Below are 14,518 nucleotides of genomic sequence, written 5' to 3'. Positions count from 1 at the left end.
CGACGCGGGGCTCGAACTCACAGACCGCAAGATCGTGACCTGGCTGAAGTCGGATGCTTAACCGACTGCGCCACCCAGGCGCCCCTAAATTTCTAATTTTTAAAAAAAATATGATAGGTAGACAACCCTGTCCAGACAGATGATCTACCAGGGCCAGGAGCTATTAAAACATAAGGAAATACAGATTATTCTGAGATATACCCCTGGGTTATTTATTGTAGGATAACATGACATAAAACACTGGAAACAGAGTACTACATTGTAGTCAATTAAATAGCACATCACTTCTCTTCTTGATGGGATGAACAAGATTCTATTTTCATTAACTTCAAAATATCTGAGCTCCCCAAAACAGATGAAGTAAGTTAATGTATGCAAAAGGCTTAGTACAATGGTGATGACGATTTCAACACTGAATCTAGCGCTGAGGAGATATGAAACAATATTTCTATCTCCTTACGAACATGATGGCAGCTGCTTCCCACCTATGTCCCCAAAGCTTAAATATACAACTATGCAAGCAATTCAATATAATAATTTGAGTTTTTTTCCCCTGGATTAATGAAACGCAGCCTATAAAGTTTGATATTACAAACTATATATATATATATACATATATATAAAACATATAAATGTTATATGTATTATATATATATTAGACACATATAAAGAGTATAGATTTTATTACTTAAGACAGTATGTATTTTTCCAATTTTTCTTTATCTGTTTGATGACTTTCAGATGACTTGTCTACAATTCCAAATCTCAAGCAACTCCTCAGAATTAGGCAACTCAATGTGATTTTGAGGTCAAACATACTGTTATTATTTATTATAATATTATTATAAGAGCTAATAATTAGCGCTTCCATATCAGCTTCAACATGTACACCAAGATATAAAAGCTCAATAAAAATTCAAAACGGGTCAATCATATTAGAGAGGGAAAACAACTTGCCTAGATAAATGCCAGCTGAGTGTGTGGCAACACTGTTGTCAATAAAGACTCTTCCAAGGATATAAAGAGGCATGCCTGCTATTCCCTGCACAATCTGCCCCAGGATGAAGGAAGCTATGTATTTTGCTTGGAATGATGGTGAGGCTTTCCTGCAAGTCTTGATGATCTTCATTTCTTGGCAAGTATCTTTTGAAAAGATAATTTTTTTATTAAATCAGTCAAAAGTTACACATACAACAAATATGCAGTATCTCTCATGAAATATTTAACCCTTTACAAAGCTATTTCCACCAGTATGCTTTTTTTAGTTAACATTTAATTTACACTGAATGTAGCCATTCTACAATCAATCACCATATTCTCTGAAAAACACAATTATAAAAGGATATTTGTGGGAATATTGGGAAAGATACAAATATTATAAACCACATATAAATGTGTAGGCACAATTACATGTATATACACAATTATGTGTAAATATATGCATACACACATACACACACACACACATACAAAACACACATATACACATGTTCCTCTTAAATGTACCCCTGACTTTTGTCCCCAGGAAAAAAATACATATCTTAATTATACTACAAATATATTCTACAAATTAATACATTTAGCCTACATATTTACATTGTACAAATGTAATAAATACATAATAAATATATGTGAATGTTATATAGTTCACATACTGATGATATATCAACATATTTAATATACAAATTATATAGTATATATTAAACTATATTTAATATTATTTATTTAAAGTATAAGCACACATCATAAGCATACCTTTAAATATCATAAGCATGTATATACACATACATACAAACATGGACACATCCTCATGGCTTTTTCCACCATGCCTTGCTAAAGTCCAGTTTAAAGTTGTCAAAATGGGTAAATTCATTTTAACATTTTTATAGAACTATACACAACAATAAAGTACCCAACACAACAGTGTCAGAAATAGCACTATGAAACCTCAAAATAGACTTCTTCTACTGGGAACAGCAAAAAGATTGTGGAATAAACTTATTAAAAAATGAACAAAGTAAAGAAGTCACTAATCTCTTCAGATTCCAAGTACTATGCAGAAGGGCAGCTCCCATTTTGAAATGGTAGGAGTACCTTCAAAAAGGTGTAATCTTTCTTTTTCTGTTTATTTATGTACTTATTTCTGCTTGTGTGTATGTGTGTTGAGGTCAAAATAAAGGGATTAATTAAAGCATACTGTGGAAGACATAAGGAATTACCAAAGTTCTCAAGAGATTTGTAATATATATGAAAACTGACAAAAGATAAACAATTATCCCAAAATATTCTTTCTTCTTCCTATCCCTATCTCTTAAATGAAAGGGTATCTGATCATGAGAAGATGAGAGACAGGCACATAAATGTTAGTATGGAGCTATAATTAATTAGCTTAATAAACTTGGTAATATAAATAGATACAGATGGATGGATGTACACACAAATATCACAGTCTATTTTAAATTTATAGAGGAAATGGTTTAAATGAATAGTAATTTGTTGTATCTTTTATAATCTTACCTTCAGGGTCTGCACTCAATTGATAACGTCCATCACTAATGTATGGAAAAGCAAAGAAAAGTGAGCCAAGTCCTACTAAAAAGGAAGAAAATGCAATCCATCTTGGTATGTTTCCTCTCCCTCCATAGTGTGATATAAATAGTACTATCAGGCAAGATGAAATATCATAAGTCAAAGATAACACTAAATTTTCACTGGTCCCCAGATGATTCTCCTTCTGAAAAGTGTCAATGCTTAGATCTACAAGACCAAACACAATACCTAAAATGTAAAAAGAAAAAAAAAAGAAAGCCATAGTATACATTTAAGAGACAAAAAAGAACACCATTATAATCATTACAAAGCAAAACAATTTACATTAAATTTATTTTACATTATTCTGATTGTTTAACCCTATAAGCACACGATCCATTTTCTAAAATGCTAACAGACCTTAACCTCTAAGAAATACTTAATAACTGAATATTTGTACCTATTTACTGAAGAATAGTGATTTTTTACTGATATTTATTGTATTTATTTTTGAATTTTTTTCTTTTTAGAGTGGTTTTAATTTTTTTAATTTACATCCAAATTAGTTACCATATAGTGCAACAATGATTTCAACATTGCCCTTAATGCCCCTTACCCATTTAGCCCATCCCCCCTCCCACAACCCCTCCAGTAACCCTCAGTTTGTTCTCCATATTTAAGAGTCTCTTATGTTTTGTCCCCCTCCCTGTTTTTATATTATTTTTGTTTCCCTTCCCTTATGCTCATCTGTTTTGTCTCTTAAAGTCCTCATATGAGTGAAGTCATATGATATTTCTCTTTCTCTGACTCATTTCACTTAGCATAATACCCTCCAGTTCCATCCACATAGTTGCAAATGGCAAGATTTCATTCTTTTGGATTGCCGAGTAATAATCCATTGTATATATATACCACATCTTCTTTATCCATTCATCCATCTACAGACATTTGTGCTCTTTCCATACATTGGCTATTGTTGATAGTGCTGCTATAAACATTACGGTGCATCTGTCCCTTCGAAACAGCGCACCTGTATCCCTTGGATAAATACCTAGTAGTGCAATTGCTGGGTCGTAGGGTAGTTCTATATTTAATTTTTTTTTAATTTTTTAATGTTTATTTATTTTTGAGACAATGCGAGAGACAGAGGGCAAGCAGCGGAGGGGCAGACAGAGGGAGACACAGAATCTGAAGCAGGCTCCAGGGCCTGAGCTGTCAGCCCAGAGCCCGACGCGGGGCTCAAACTCACAAGCTGTGAGATCATGACCTGAGCTGAAGTCGGATGCTTAACCGACTGAGCCATTCAGGCACCCCTATTTTTAATTTTTTGAGGAACTTTCATACTGTTTTCCAGAGTGGCTGCACCAGCTTGCTTTCCCACCAACAATGCAAAAGAGATCCTCTTTCTCTGTATCCTCGCCAACATTTGTTGCCTGAGTTGTTAGTGTTAGCCATTCTGACACGTGTAAGGTGGTATCTCATGGTGGTTTTGATTTGTATTTCCCTGATGATGAGTGATGTTGAGCATTTTTTCATGTGTCGGTTGGCCATCTGGATGTCTTCTTTGGAGAAGTGTCTATTCATGTCTTTTGCCCATTTATTCACTGGATTATTTGTTTTTTGGGTGTTGAGTTTGATCAGTTCTTTATAGATTTTGGATACTAACCCTTTATCTGGTATGTCGTTTGCAAATATCTTCTCCCATTCTGCCGACTGCCTTTTAGTTTTGCTGATTGTTTCTTTCGCTGTGCGAAGCTTTTTATATTGATGAGGTCCCAGTAGTTCATTTTTGCTTTTGTTTCCCTTGCCTCTGAAGATGTGTTGAGTAAGAAGTTGCTGTGGCCAAGATCAAAGAGGTTCTTGCCTGCTTTCTTCTTGAGGATTTTGATGGCTTCCTGCCTTACATTTAGGTCTTTCAGCCATTTTGAGTTTATTTTTGTGTATGGTGTAAGAAAGTGGTCCAGGTTCATTCTTCTGCATGTCACTGTCCAGTTTTCCACTTGCTGAAGAGACTGTCTTTATTCCACTGGATATTCTTTCCTGCTCTGTCAAAGATTAGTTGGCCATACATTTGTGGGTCCATTTCTGGGTTCTCTATTCTGTTCCATTGATCTGAGTGTCTGTTTTTGTGCCAACCGATATTTATTTTAATGTATTCATTTAAATCATAGAATATGAATAAATAACAATCTAATAATTATGTTTATCTACTACCCAGAACAAGAAATAAAACATTATCAAAATATTTGAAGCCCAATATGTACTCCCCAAACATATTCCTCTCTCTCTCTCCATAACGCACATCCTAGATTTGAAGTTTATCATTTCTGACCCTTTTAAACACTTTTTTTTTGACAATGTGTATATCCTTGAATAATACAGGAATTGTTTGTCATGTTCCTGAACATTAAATAAATGGTATCCTACGGGTGCTTTTCTATCCCTCAGTATACAACTAGGAAAAAATATGCTAAATATTTGAAAGAAAAATAAATTAACAGAGACATTGGTTACCGAAATAATACTTTTTTTTGGAATGAAAAGGGAAAAGAGTTACTTGTCAAAACTCAGGATCCCTATGCCAAGGGAGGTTGCGGGAGCATGGGCCACTGCTGCTGCTCCAGCTGGAATTGCCGTCACCGCCTCTCTTGCAGGAAGCCAGGACCCACATAATGCTTTGAGAGCCAACTCACAGCCACCCACTGCTTCTGCTGCTCTTGCAGTTGCAGACCTACAACCATAAGCACTGTTGCTGCTGATGAAGCTGAAGTGATTCCTGACCATAAATCCAGGGGCTTTTCCTCACCAAGCATTGCTGCTCTTGCCAAAAACATCACCACAGACAGAGAGGAAAAAACAAAAAAGAGGCCTTCCTTTGCCCGTTTTGCAAATCTACTGCCATAGCCTCTCACTGGCACCACCTAAGTGGAAGCCAGAGAGAAAGAAAGGCTGACAATTGTAGTTTACAAGCTCCCAGTCCCCTTTGTAAATAGAGGAATGAGTCCAGACCGTGAATGATGAAGTTTATGGCCAACAGACAAGTAACTTGAGAGCTCACCCTTTAGACTACTCAGGACATATTTTCACCTTTCTTCTATTTAAACTAACATACCAAATTAGCAGGGACACCATCATGTTTCTGCCTAACATTTTGCAATTCTCATTCTTACAAACATGTTCTCACTCTTTCTCTCAAAAGCAGAGACACACAGTCCAACCAGTCATCATATATATCTCAAGGTAATGTGAATCCATCTTCTAGTTCAATCGCAAACCTGAATGGATTTTCTCAATACAAAAAGTAAATTGCAAAGGTATAAATGGTATAAAAGGTATAAATAACTAATCAAAGACATCATAGACTTAACTAAATTTGCAAGGGAATTACATTGAAAAAGAAACCATAAGTCAAACTTAGAGCAACAACAGTTTAACAGAACAAGACCAGGAGGAAACAAGGTATAAAAATGTTGCTGCATCAAAGAGAAGAATTTTCCTCAACTCTCATTTTAGATGTGGCCAAGGGGAATAATGGCCAAAGCAAGAAATGTCCTGTCAGTAACTATGTCCAACTCTGGTGTTGGGATATTAATTTTCCTTCTCAGGGATATTCTGTAACCTAGAGATAAATTTGCAACATTATCTCCCATAATAACTCTTTGATCAAATAAAAAGAGAAAAAGAAAAATATTGGAATACACACACACACACACACACACACACACACACAAATGTATATATGTTTGTGTACACATAAAACAAATGAGAGAAAAATGCATCATTGTTGTTTTTATTTCTCTAAATAGTTATGCAAACACAGTTGATATTTATAACCACCTTCTTCCACTATTCACCCCCTCTTGTACTTCTTGATCACGCATGACATGTGTAGGCTGCTATCTCAAAGCATATGCCTCACCCTACAGGACAGCATCTCCATTTTTTTATTGTTGTCTCCTAGCTGGACCTTACCTGAGTCCTCTATAGGACATTATAATCATCTATAAGGCCAAGAGTTTTGGGTTATGGAAATATGTAGTAAGATCAGTGAATTCCATGAACATGAACATCCTGATACATTTCTTCTCCTATAAAATGAGTTCCTTCATTTAAAGCAATGTGATAATAAGTGATCATGACAGTATATAAGGCATTCAATAAGTGCAATAGCCATATCAATGATGGTCAAGATAAATTATGCATCCAGCTCTTTCATAACCTCCATTCTTGACGCAGTTGCCACTATAAATATGAGCCCACTGAACAAGACATGCAATGACTGGGGAAAGCGGCTGGCTAATTTCACAGTATGGTTATCTATCTCATTGTTGAACGCTTTCTCTGTAATGGATTTCTTTGGTGAACATCCACAAAGGAGAACTATGCCCATTTAAGTAGACATAACACTGTCCCAGTTCTCCTCTAGTTACCAAATGGTGAAACCATTAGGCAATGGCAGCATGCCATTCTAGGCAATATAGATAACCAGATATACTTCTTAATGTTCTGCCCGCTGGGAATATTTCCTTTTTCCTCTACTTTTTTTAGGGCCTCCCCTGAGTGGAGCTACAGTGTGACTATCTACCATAACATATTTCCACCTTCAAAAAACCAGAGGTTCACTAAAGATTATGTTTCTTAATAGTGAGTAGAACAAGTGAAGAAACTTTCCTTCACTTTAGAAGAGGTAGCCCTCACACTCCAAACCAATCATTCCCTAGACACGTCACTGAACTGGCAGGGAAATTTTTGGTGTATATTATCTCCCAGGTTTGATTTTATGTTAGTCATTCTATGAAGGCTGGGATCTAATTCTAGTTATGGTACAGGCAACAGTAAGGGGTGGTGGGGTAGATCATAAGGGCAACCAGCACTCCCTTCACTTGGGTGAGGTAAGGTTAATATTTTCAAGCAAGTAATTGATTTTTCTTCAGACATAGGAGAAATATTTGCTCCTACTGGGAAAGGAAGTTCAGGATTTGGGGATTTATGGTCCTCACACTCATTCAATTCCCCAAATGCCTTGATCCCAAATCTTACGGTTCTGCTTTTCCACAATCAATGTCTTAACTCTGACAAAAGTGATCTGATAAATCTGTGAATTGAACTTACGCTGTAATTCGGGGTTGGAAATGATCAAAATATGCAGTGTGTCACTATAAGTGATGAGATTCTCATAGAACCATCAGAGAAGCTGACACATTTCCCTAATCATGCCCTAAACTTCTCATTTTCTTTCTGTAAACTTTCTAGAACAATCAGAAGCAATCAGTCAACCCTAGAATCTTTGTAGTCAAAAGTTCTAGAGGTGCCTGGATGGTTCTGTTGATTAAGTGTCCAACTCTTGATTTCAGCTCAGGTCATGATCTCACAGTTCCTAAGATCAAGTTCCCCCTCTCCCCCACCCCCAGCCCCATCAGGCTCTGCACTGACAGCATGGAGCCTGCTTGAGATTCTCTCTCTCCTCCTCTCTCACTGCACCACCCTCCTGCTCTCACAGGTTTTTTTTTTTTTTTTTCCTGGTTCAATTACAATTCACATTGTAATTTATGGACAAATTAGTTTTATTACATTGGTGAAGCTAAAAGTTTATTTTAAAACTTTTCAGAACTTTATATTATATATAACTTTTACGAAATAAAAGAATATGACTCTTGATATGCACTCACATACTTTAACTTCTTAGCCATACTTGTCTCTAATAAAATGTTATTCATATTTTTTGGAGAATATATTTTTAATATGATCTATTGTTTAACTGTTCTCATGAAATTAGCAGCAATTCATTCAAGTTGCTTGTATAGTTTTGTAGTACAGGGTTAACTCAGCAGGCCGTGGTTGCTCAAAAAAATGCCTGTCTTCAAAACTGGCCTTTGATTGGCTCCTGGAAAAGGACTCTGAACGCTTGTAATATGCTGCCTGTTAAGAGTGCTTTATTACACCCGAGGCCTGGGGCCACACAGAACCAGTAAAAAAGTTTATATTAATAAGGTAATTTAAGGTGAACATCTGTTGTTGTATGCCTGAGGCCTTGGGCCATGCTGTACCAGTTTGATCAGATAATTTATGCTAACAATATAATTTCTGGAGAACGCATGTTTTGTTGTGTGTGTAGGAGTGGGGTAATGGAGTCTGGTAGTTCAGGTCAGTCACACTGATGCTGTATGCTTACATGAGTAATACTTCCCCAAAACTTGGACACTAAGGCTCACATAAGCTTCCTTTTTTGACAACTCTTTGCATGTGTTATCATACATCATTGCTGGAAAAATTAAGCATGGCCATGCAATTCCACTGGGAAAGGACACATGGAAGCTTGGGCCTGGTCTCTTATGGATTTTGTCCCATGTGTCTTTACTGATTTTAATCTGTATCCTTTTATTGTAACCATGAGGATAAGTCATAACCATGAGGATAACATCTTTCTCTGAGTCCACATCCTTCTAGTGAATCATTCAGCCTGAATGAGGTCTTAGAGACCTCAAAAATAATTGTTACTTAATATAAAGCTCCAAAAGACTGTTCACTGTAGATCATATTTTGAGAAAACACTCTCTACAGGTGCGTAACTATCTAAAGAAAACACTACTAAATAATGTTCGAAGTTCTTTTTTTTTGTACTGAAATATTTTAGTCAAAATACTCCATTCAGAGAATTTTTTACTAATACTTTACAAGACAAAACTCCTCAAGTAAATTGTCTCTGTGTACAATTATTTTGAATGCTTCACCCAATTTAAATGTGCAAAATCATAGTGTTTCTTAATTTCATTCCAATATATGAAAATGAATCAATGTGATTCACTAGATTAATATAATAAAGGACAAAACCCACACAAACATCAAAAAAAAAAAGCATATAGCAAAATCCAAAACACTTTCATAATAAAAATACTCAATGAACTAGGAATAGAAAGCAACTTCGTCAAACCAATAAAGCACACATGTGAAAAACCTATAGCATACTTAAAAAGTGAATCAAAGAGTTATCATAGGATACATCAATTTCACTTCCAGGCATAAAAGCCACAGAAATGAAAATATATGTCCACACAAAAACTTACAAGTCCTGGTTCAATTACAATTCATACTGTAACAGTTCTACATGTAAGGAGCTTGGAAGTCACCACTCTGTCCTAACAGGCAATACACTGAACAGACTAAAAAATTAACAACTCTTCTTGGAAATGTAACAGAGGAGAAGATGCAGGACAAACCTGACAAGATTGTGCATTACACTGGCATTACAACTCATAGGCCCATACACTTAAATTCTGTATTTGATTTCCAAAAATACAAGCTCTGCAGTTCAAAGAAATGAGAACTCATTTTAGGGATGTGATGGGAGCTCTAGAATTCTCAGACCAGGACTTGAGCTGAGAGTTATCAGATATGAGTTTGTCATTTTCCCTTCATAAGTGCACTTTTTAAGGGCACTCAAGAGTCCATCCTACACCAGAATCCTTATGGTCATTATCACTTCCACAAAGTAAAGTGTAGAGACACTTGGGCTTTTAAGATAACATACTTCAACTCGTACTTCATCCCAATCAAACACAAGTGATAGCTTGATTCATTATAATGCCATCACATACCAAAAATGACTACCTATCTTCCACTGTCAAACAGCTCAGAACTTCCCTCAAGATGAAAGGAATAATAAAACCAGTCCTAAAAAATCCCATCTTTATGGGTAGATCTTCTGGGACTACACCTGATACCAATTTCATAACAGCCTGGATCCAATCAGGCAGGCATGGCCTGAGTCTGGTTATAAGGAGACATCAAACATAACCAGGTTGAAGTTCAACATACAGAATGAAAGATCCATATACTTTAAGACTTGTGTGGACATAAGAAACAGGGAAAAAATGAGTAATTGCTGCAGATTAATGTCTAAAAATGTTCGTGGCAGTTGAGGCATATTGAGGCAGTTGGCGTTATCTGAGTAGCACCACCAATTCCTAATTTGATGATAGTGTTGCACTTATATTCCTGACTGAAAAGGGTGTATACTGGTTATATAGAAAAGTGTCCTCACTTCGGGAAAATTTACACTGAAGTATTTAGCAGTAATGGGGTACCGTGTCTGAAAAAAGTCTGTAGGTACGGAGAAAAAGTGAAGCAACAAATGTGGTAAAACGTAAACAACTAGAAAATCTGGGTGTATGAGCCATAGGAATTCTTTGTATCACTTTGCACCCTTTCTGCATGTTTGAAATTATTTTAAAAATTGTTTAAAATGTAACAATAAATAAGAAATAGATCAACTGATAAATATACATGCAGAGATATATCATTTTATGAATGGAAACCTCAACGTTATACCCAACTGAGCTAATAACCTGTATGAAGTCATTAGTGAGTAGTGGAGCTAAAAATATTCACTGTAAACCAGTTGCTCAAAAACCTCCAATGGCTCTTCCTTACTAGCCTAATAAGAAGATTCTATTTAGTGAGTTAATACCTGTAAAGCTTCTTACTCATCACCTAGCACATTAATAAAAAATAAATGCCTTTTGGGGTGCCTGGGTGGCTCAGTCGGTTAAGCGTCTGACTTCAGCTCAGGTCATGATCTCACGGTTCGTGAGTTCAAGCCCCACGTCGGGCTCTGTGCTGACAGCCTGGAACCTGCTTCAGATTCTGTGTCTTCCTCTCTCTCTGCCACTCCCCTCCCCCCACCCCTTGTGGTCTGTCTCTCTCTCTCTCTCTCTCTCTCAAAATAAACATTTAAATAAATAAATAAATAAATAAATAAATAAATACAAACAAACAAACACCTTTTAGTATCCTTTCAAAATTCTCGGTCTGGTATTTAAAGAACTTAATGTGGTGACAATCTGTCTTTTCCTTCTTCTTTTTATTGATTTATGCAGTCAATACATATTTATTGAGTGTATTTTCTAACTTAATCACTATAATTACGTCCTGGGGAGACACAATGAATAAAATAAATATAATTACTCCTTTTGGTGCTTAGGTGAAACCATCATCCAAACCAAACTTGTCACTTAACAGTCTAGAACAAGGCTTTTCTATATCTGAGTGTTTATTTTTCAAAAAATTCATTCATTGATTTCCTTTTACAATAAATACTCCTCAACTACATCCCAGCTATCAGAACTGTACTCTTTTATCAAGGCACAATTCAAATGCCTCTTCCCAAGAAACTACTTTAATAAAATCAAGACAAACTGATCACTATTTATGTGTGCTTCTTGTGATTCTTATCATATACAGCCTTTTTATTGCACTTACTTAGACATAACATTTTAGAGCAAAAGGGGATCATTTTTGGCAAAGTTCGATGCCGTCAGTGTAAACAGGCTATGAATCTAAATAATGGGCAGGGTGATAACTGTGGCCAAGTAAGAATGCATACCCCCCCAAAAGGCATTCAAATTCACATTCTTTGTTAAACTGTTCCCTCCAAGATAAACACGTTCCAGTTTGGGTTCTCTGATATAGATTATTTGAGGTCCCACTTCACCTCCTCAATTCACACATGAGGAAACAAACTCCAGGCGGGGAGCTGCTCGGCCAGTATGTGTCTCAAAATTGTGAGCACAAGCAGGAACACACCAGTGGCCACAGTTTTCAGGTTTACTTTAATCCCTCAAGTAATTCAGCCCTGAACTTCTCAGAGTTGGTGACCAAACATCAAACGGCTCAGCACTACCCTCCCTCCAGCAGCTAGCTGGAGGCCGGGCCCCTGTCACACACACTGTGTTAGGCAGACTGCGTCACCAGGTGCTTGCAGAGGTGAAGCAATGACAGGCGTACAAACCCCAAGTAATGGGCCCTTTCACCTGTTTTTATTCCAGACGTACCTTGAAAACGTGAGAGTACAGCTGCCTCAAGCTGGTCACCACACAGAGTCCTCTCCCCCACTTGTCCCCCGCCTCCCCCACCTCAGCAACCCTGAGGCACCCCGCCACAGCCCTCACCACAACGACTGCCACCCTCGCTCAGGCTCACCTTGAGAGACGACCAGGATGCAGAAGAAAACCAGGAAGCACTGGATGTTGTTGAAACGCTGACAGCTGGGAATAACTATACAGCCCAAGCCACAAGGCCTTTCCAAACTTTCTTTCCCTTCTCGTGTTTTCTTCCTAAGGGCGGGCCTGGCCACAGCCTGATCGTTCCCCTGTTGTGGGAAACCGTGGAACTTGATCAGGCTAGTGGAAACCGTCCCCAATTGCAGGGTTCTTTTCGTGGCGTTCCCGGCCTCCTCGGCCAAGGTGTCCTCAGAAATCTGGGCCGGGGAAGCCTGGGGCCCCATGTCTACTCGGGCGTCCTGCATGGGACTGTGGCCTGCGGAGGCCAGGGTCTTGGTTCACAGAGGGCGGCGCCGGGCTAGAGGAGGTGTGCCCTGCGGTTTCCAGGCGCGGCCTGCTCCACCTGCTCCACCAAAACGCCGGCGGGCCCGACGTCAGGGAACTGGGGGCCACCGGAGGCACCTGCAGCCCAGGCCTCCAGAGGGAACGTTTCTCCTTGAGCAGAAGGCAAACGTCCCTGTAAGGGTGACAGTTGCCCAGAGAGAACTTCCAAGGCTGTTTCCTTCTCTGCTTCCACGTGGTGAAGGGGTGGGGGTGGGGGGGTGGGGGGAGGAAGCTACTATGACTAGATTCTGATCATTGCCAGCACGAACAGGGGGCGCCAGAGTAACTCTAGTGGATTTAGTACTTTTTATTAGGAAGCAAGGAAAGAGAAATGTGCAGTGATGCGATATCAGAACTGTCCCCCAAATTCCCCCAGACTTACCTTACTGTAATGTTTTTTGAACTGGATGGTCTCACTAGAAACAGCTTGCAAAGTGTTGAAGGACCAGGAGAAATCAGAGACATGAAAAAAGACACTTCTATCATATTCGGAGAAACCAGCAAAGATCATAAAACAATATTCCAATGAATGTGCCTAAGTAAAGTGTTTTACATATATAAATTATTGTCCTAGAAACTATCCTTAGCCAAGAACAGAAAGGATTATTATTTTCCTCCCTAAATAGTGGGATGGGACCCCGTGTCATTCACCTTCTTAGGTACAACAATTTTACTGAAAAGAAAGAATATAGGAGACTAGTAGCAGAATGTGAAACTTGTATGTTTTTATGGTGAAAATTCGTCTTCTTATTGTCTTCCTTTTCTCAGGCACAAATATTAATTATTCAGGCCATATATATGGGCGGGGTGACTTTATAGGAAAAATGAAACTAGCTTCCCTCCAATGGATTAGACATTGTGTCACCAAAAACAATACAGATCTTCAAAAAAGTTTTGAGCTGCTAGTAAGTGCTAGGGCTGGTAGACCAAGAGAAAAAACACACTGAGAAGTGCTGGGGAGGAGGGTACCACAGACCCCACCTCCAACCTGAGTCCTCATCTTGCCTCACTATATGCCCATCAGTACGTGGAAATGTTATTTTGCCCTTATTAGGAGACCTACTTTGTCAAACATGTGGTCACTACATAAGTAGGAAAAATACCTTAGTCTTTCCATATTCATCATATTCAACTAGGGTTCACCCTCACATTGCTTCATGACATTAATAAGCATAAAGGAAACAACATGCCTTGGAGGGTGGAAAGCCAGGGGACTCTTACTCTCGTGCTTTAGTACCTGACTGGGCACTGCCTGAGAGCAGAGGGGAAAAGATGGCTTTGATCAAAAGAAATGATTCTAAGACTTTTGCTTCTACCCAGAATATACAGAGCCAAACAGAATGTACCTGACTCTAATAACAATAATAACCAAGAAAACAACAACATAATAACCAAGACAATAACAACATAACAACCAAGAAAAAAAATCTGGATTATATAAAAAATTATCACTTTTTTAAACCCACTGGAGAGCTACATTTGCAAAGCAACGAGGTGAATTGCTTCCAAAGGGTAACAAACCCCTAGGAAGAAGAATGGGACACACAGACTCTTTCAGCTTTGGCAGAACACAGAAGGAGGAGGTAGCAACCATAAAAGAAAATTTA

At 38.0% G+C, this 14,518-nt stretch overlaps 1 protein-coding gene across 3 annotated transcripts in view; it reads right to left on the bottom strand.

Annotated features, from left to right (window-relative positions):
• SLCO6A1 (solute carrier organic anion transporter family member 6A1) overlaps positions 1-13,065 on the bottom strand; it is a 95,684-nt gene extending 82,619 nt beyond the window's left edge. For 2 of the 3 annotated variants that reach the window (XM_058726146.1, XM_058726149.1), the window contains exons 1-3: positions 12,508-13,064; positions 2,518-2,778; positions 958-1,143 (exon numbers count right to left, since the gene is read on the bottom strand). In XM_058726146.1, the coding sequence (XP_058582129.1) occupies positions 958-1,143; positions 2,518-2,778; positions 12,508-12,832 (772 nt within the window). In that variant the 5' untranslated portion in view covers positions 12,833-13,064. Of the gene's footprint in view, positions 1-957; positions 1,144-2,517; positions 2,779-12,507 lie in introns of all 3 variants that reach the window. The other variant, XM_058726136.1, reaches the window with a different exon arrangement.
• Between the last annotated feature and the right edge of the window lie 1,453 nt (positions 13,066-14,518).

This window comes from Neofelis nebulosa, chromosome 1 (assembly GCF_028018385.1).
Source record: "Neofelis nebulosa isolate mNeoNeb1 chromosome 1, mNeoNeb1.pri, whole genome shotgun sequence".
Lineage (NCBI taxonomy): Eukaryota > Metazoa > Chordata > Mammalia > Carnivora > Felidae > Neofelis > Neofelis nebulosa.
This window is presented reverse-complemented; position numbering and strand designations above follow the sequence as displayed.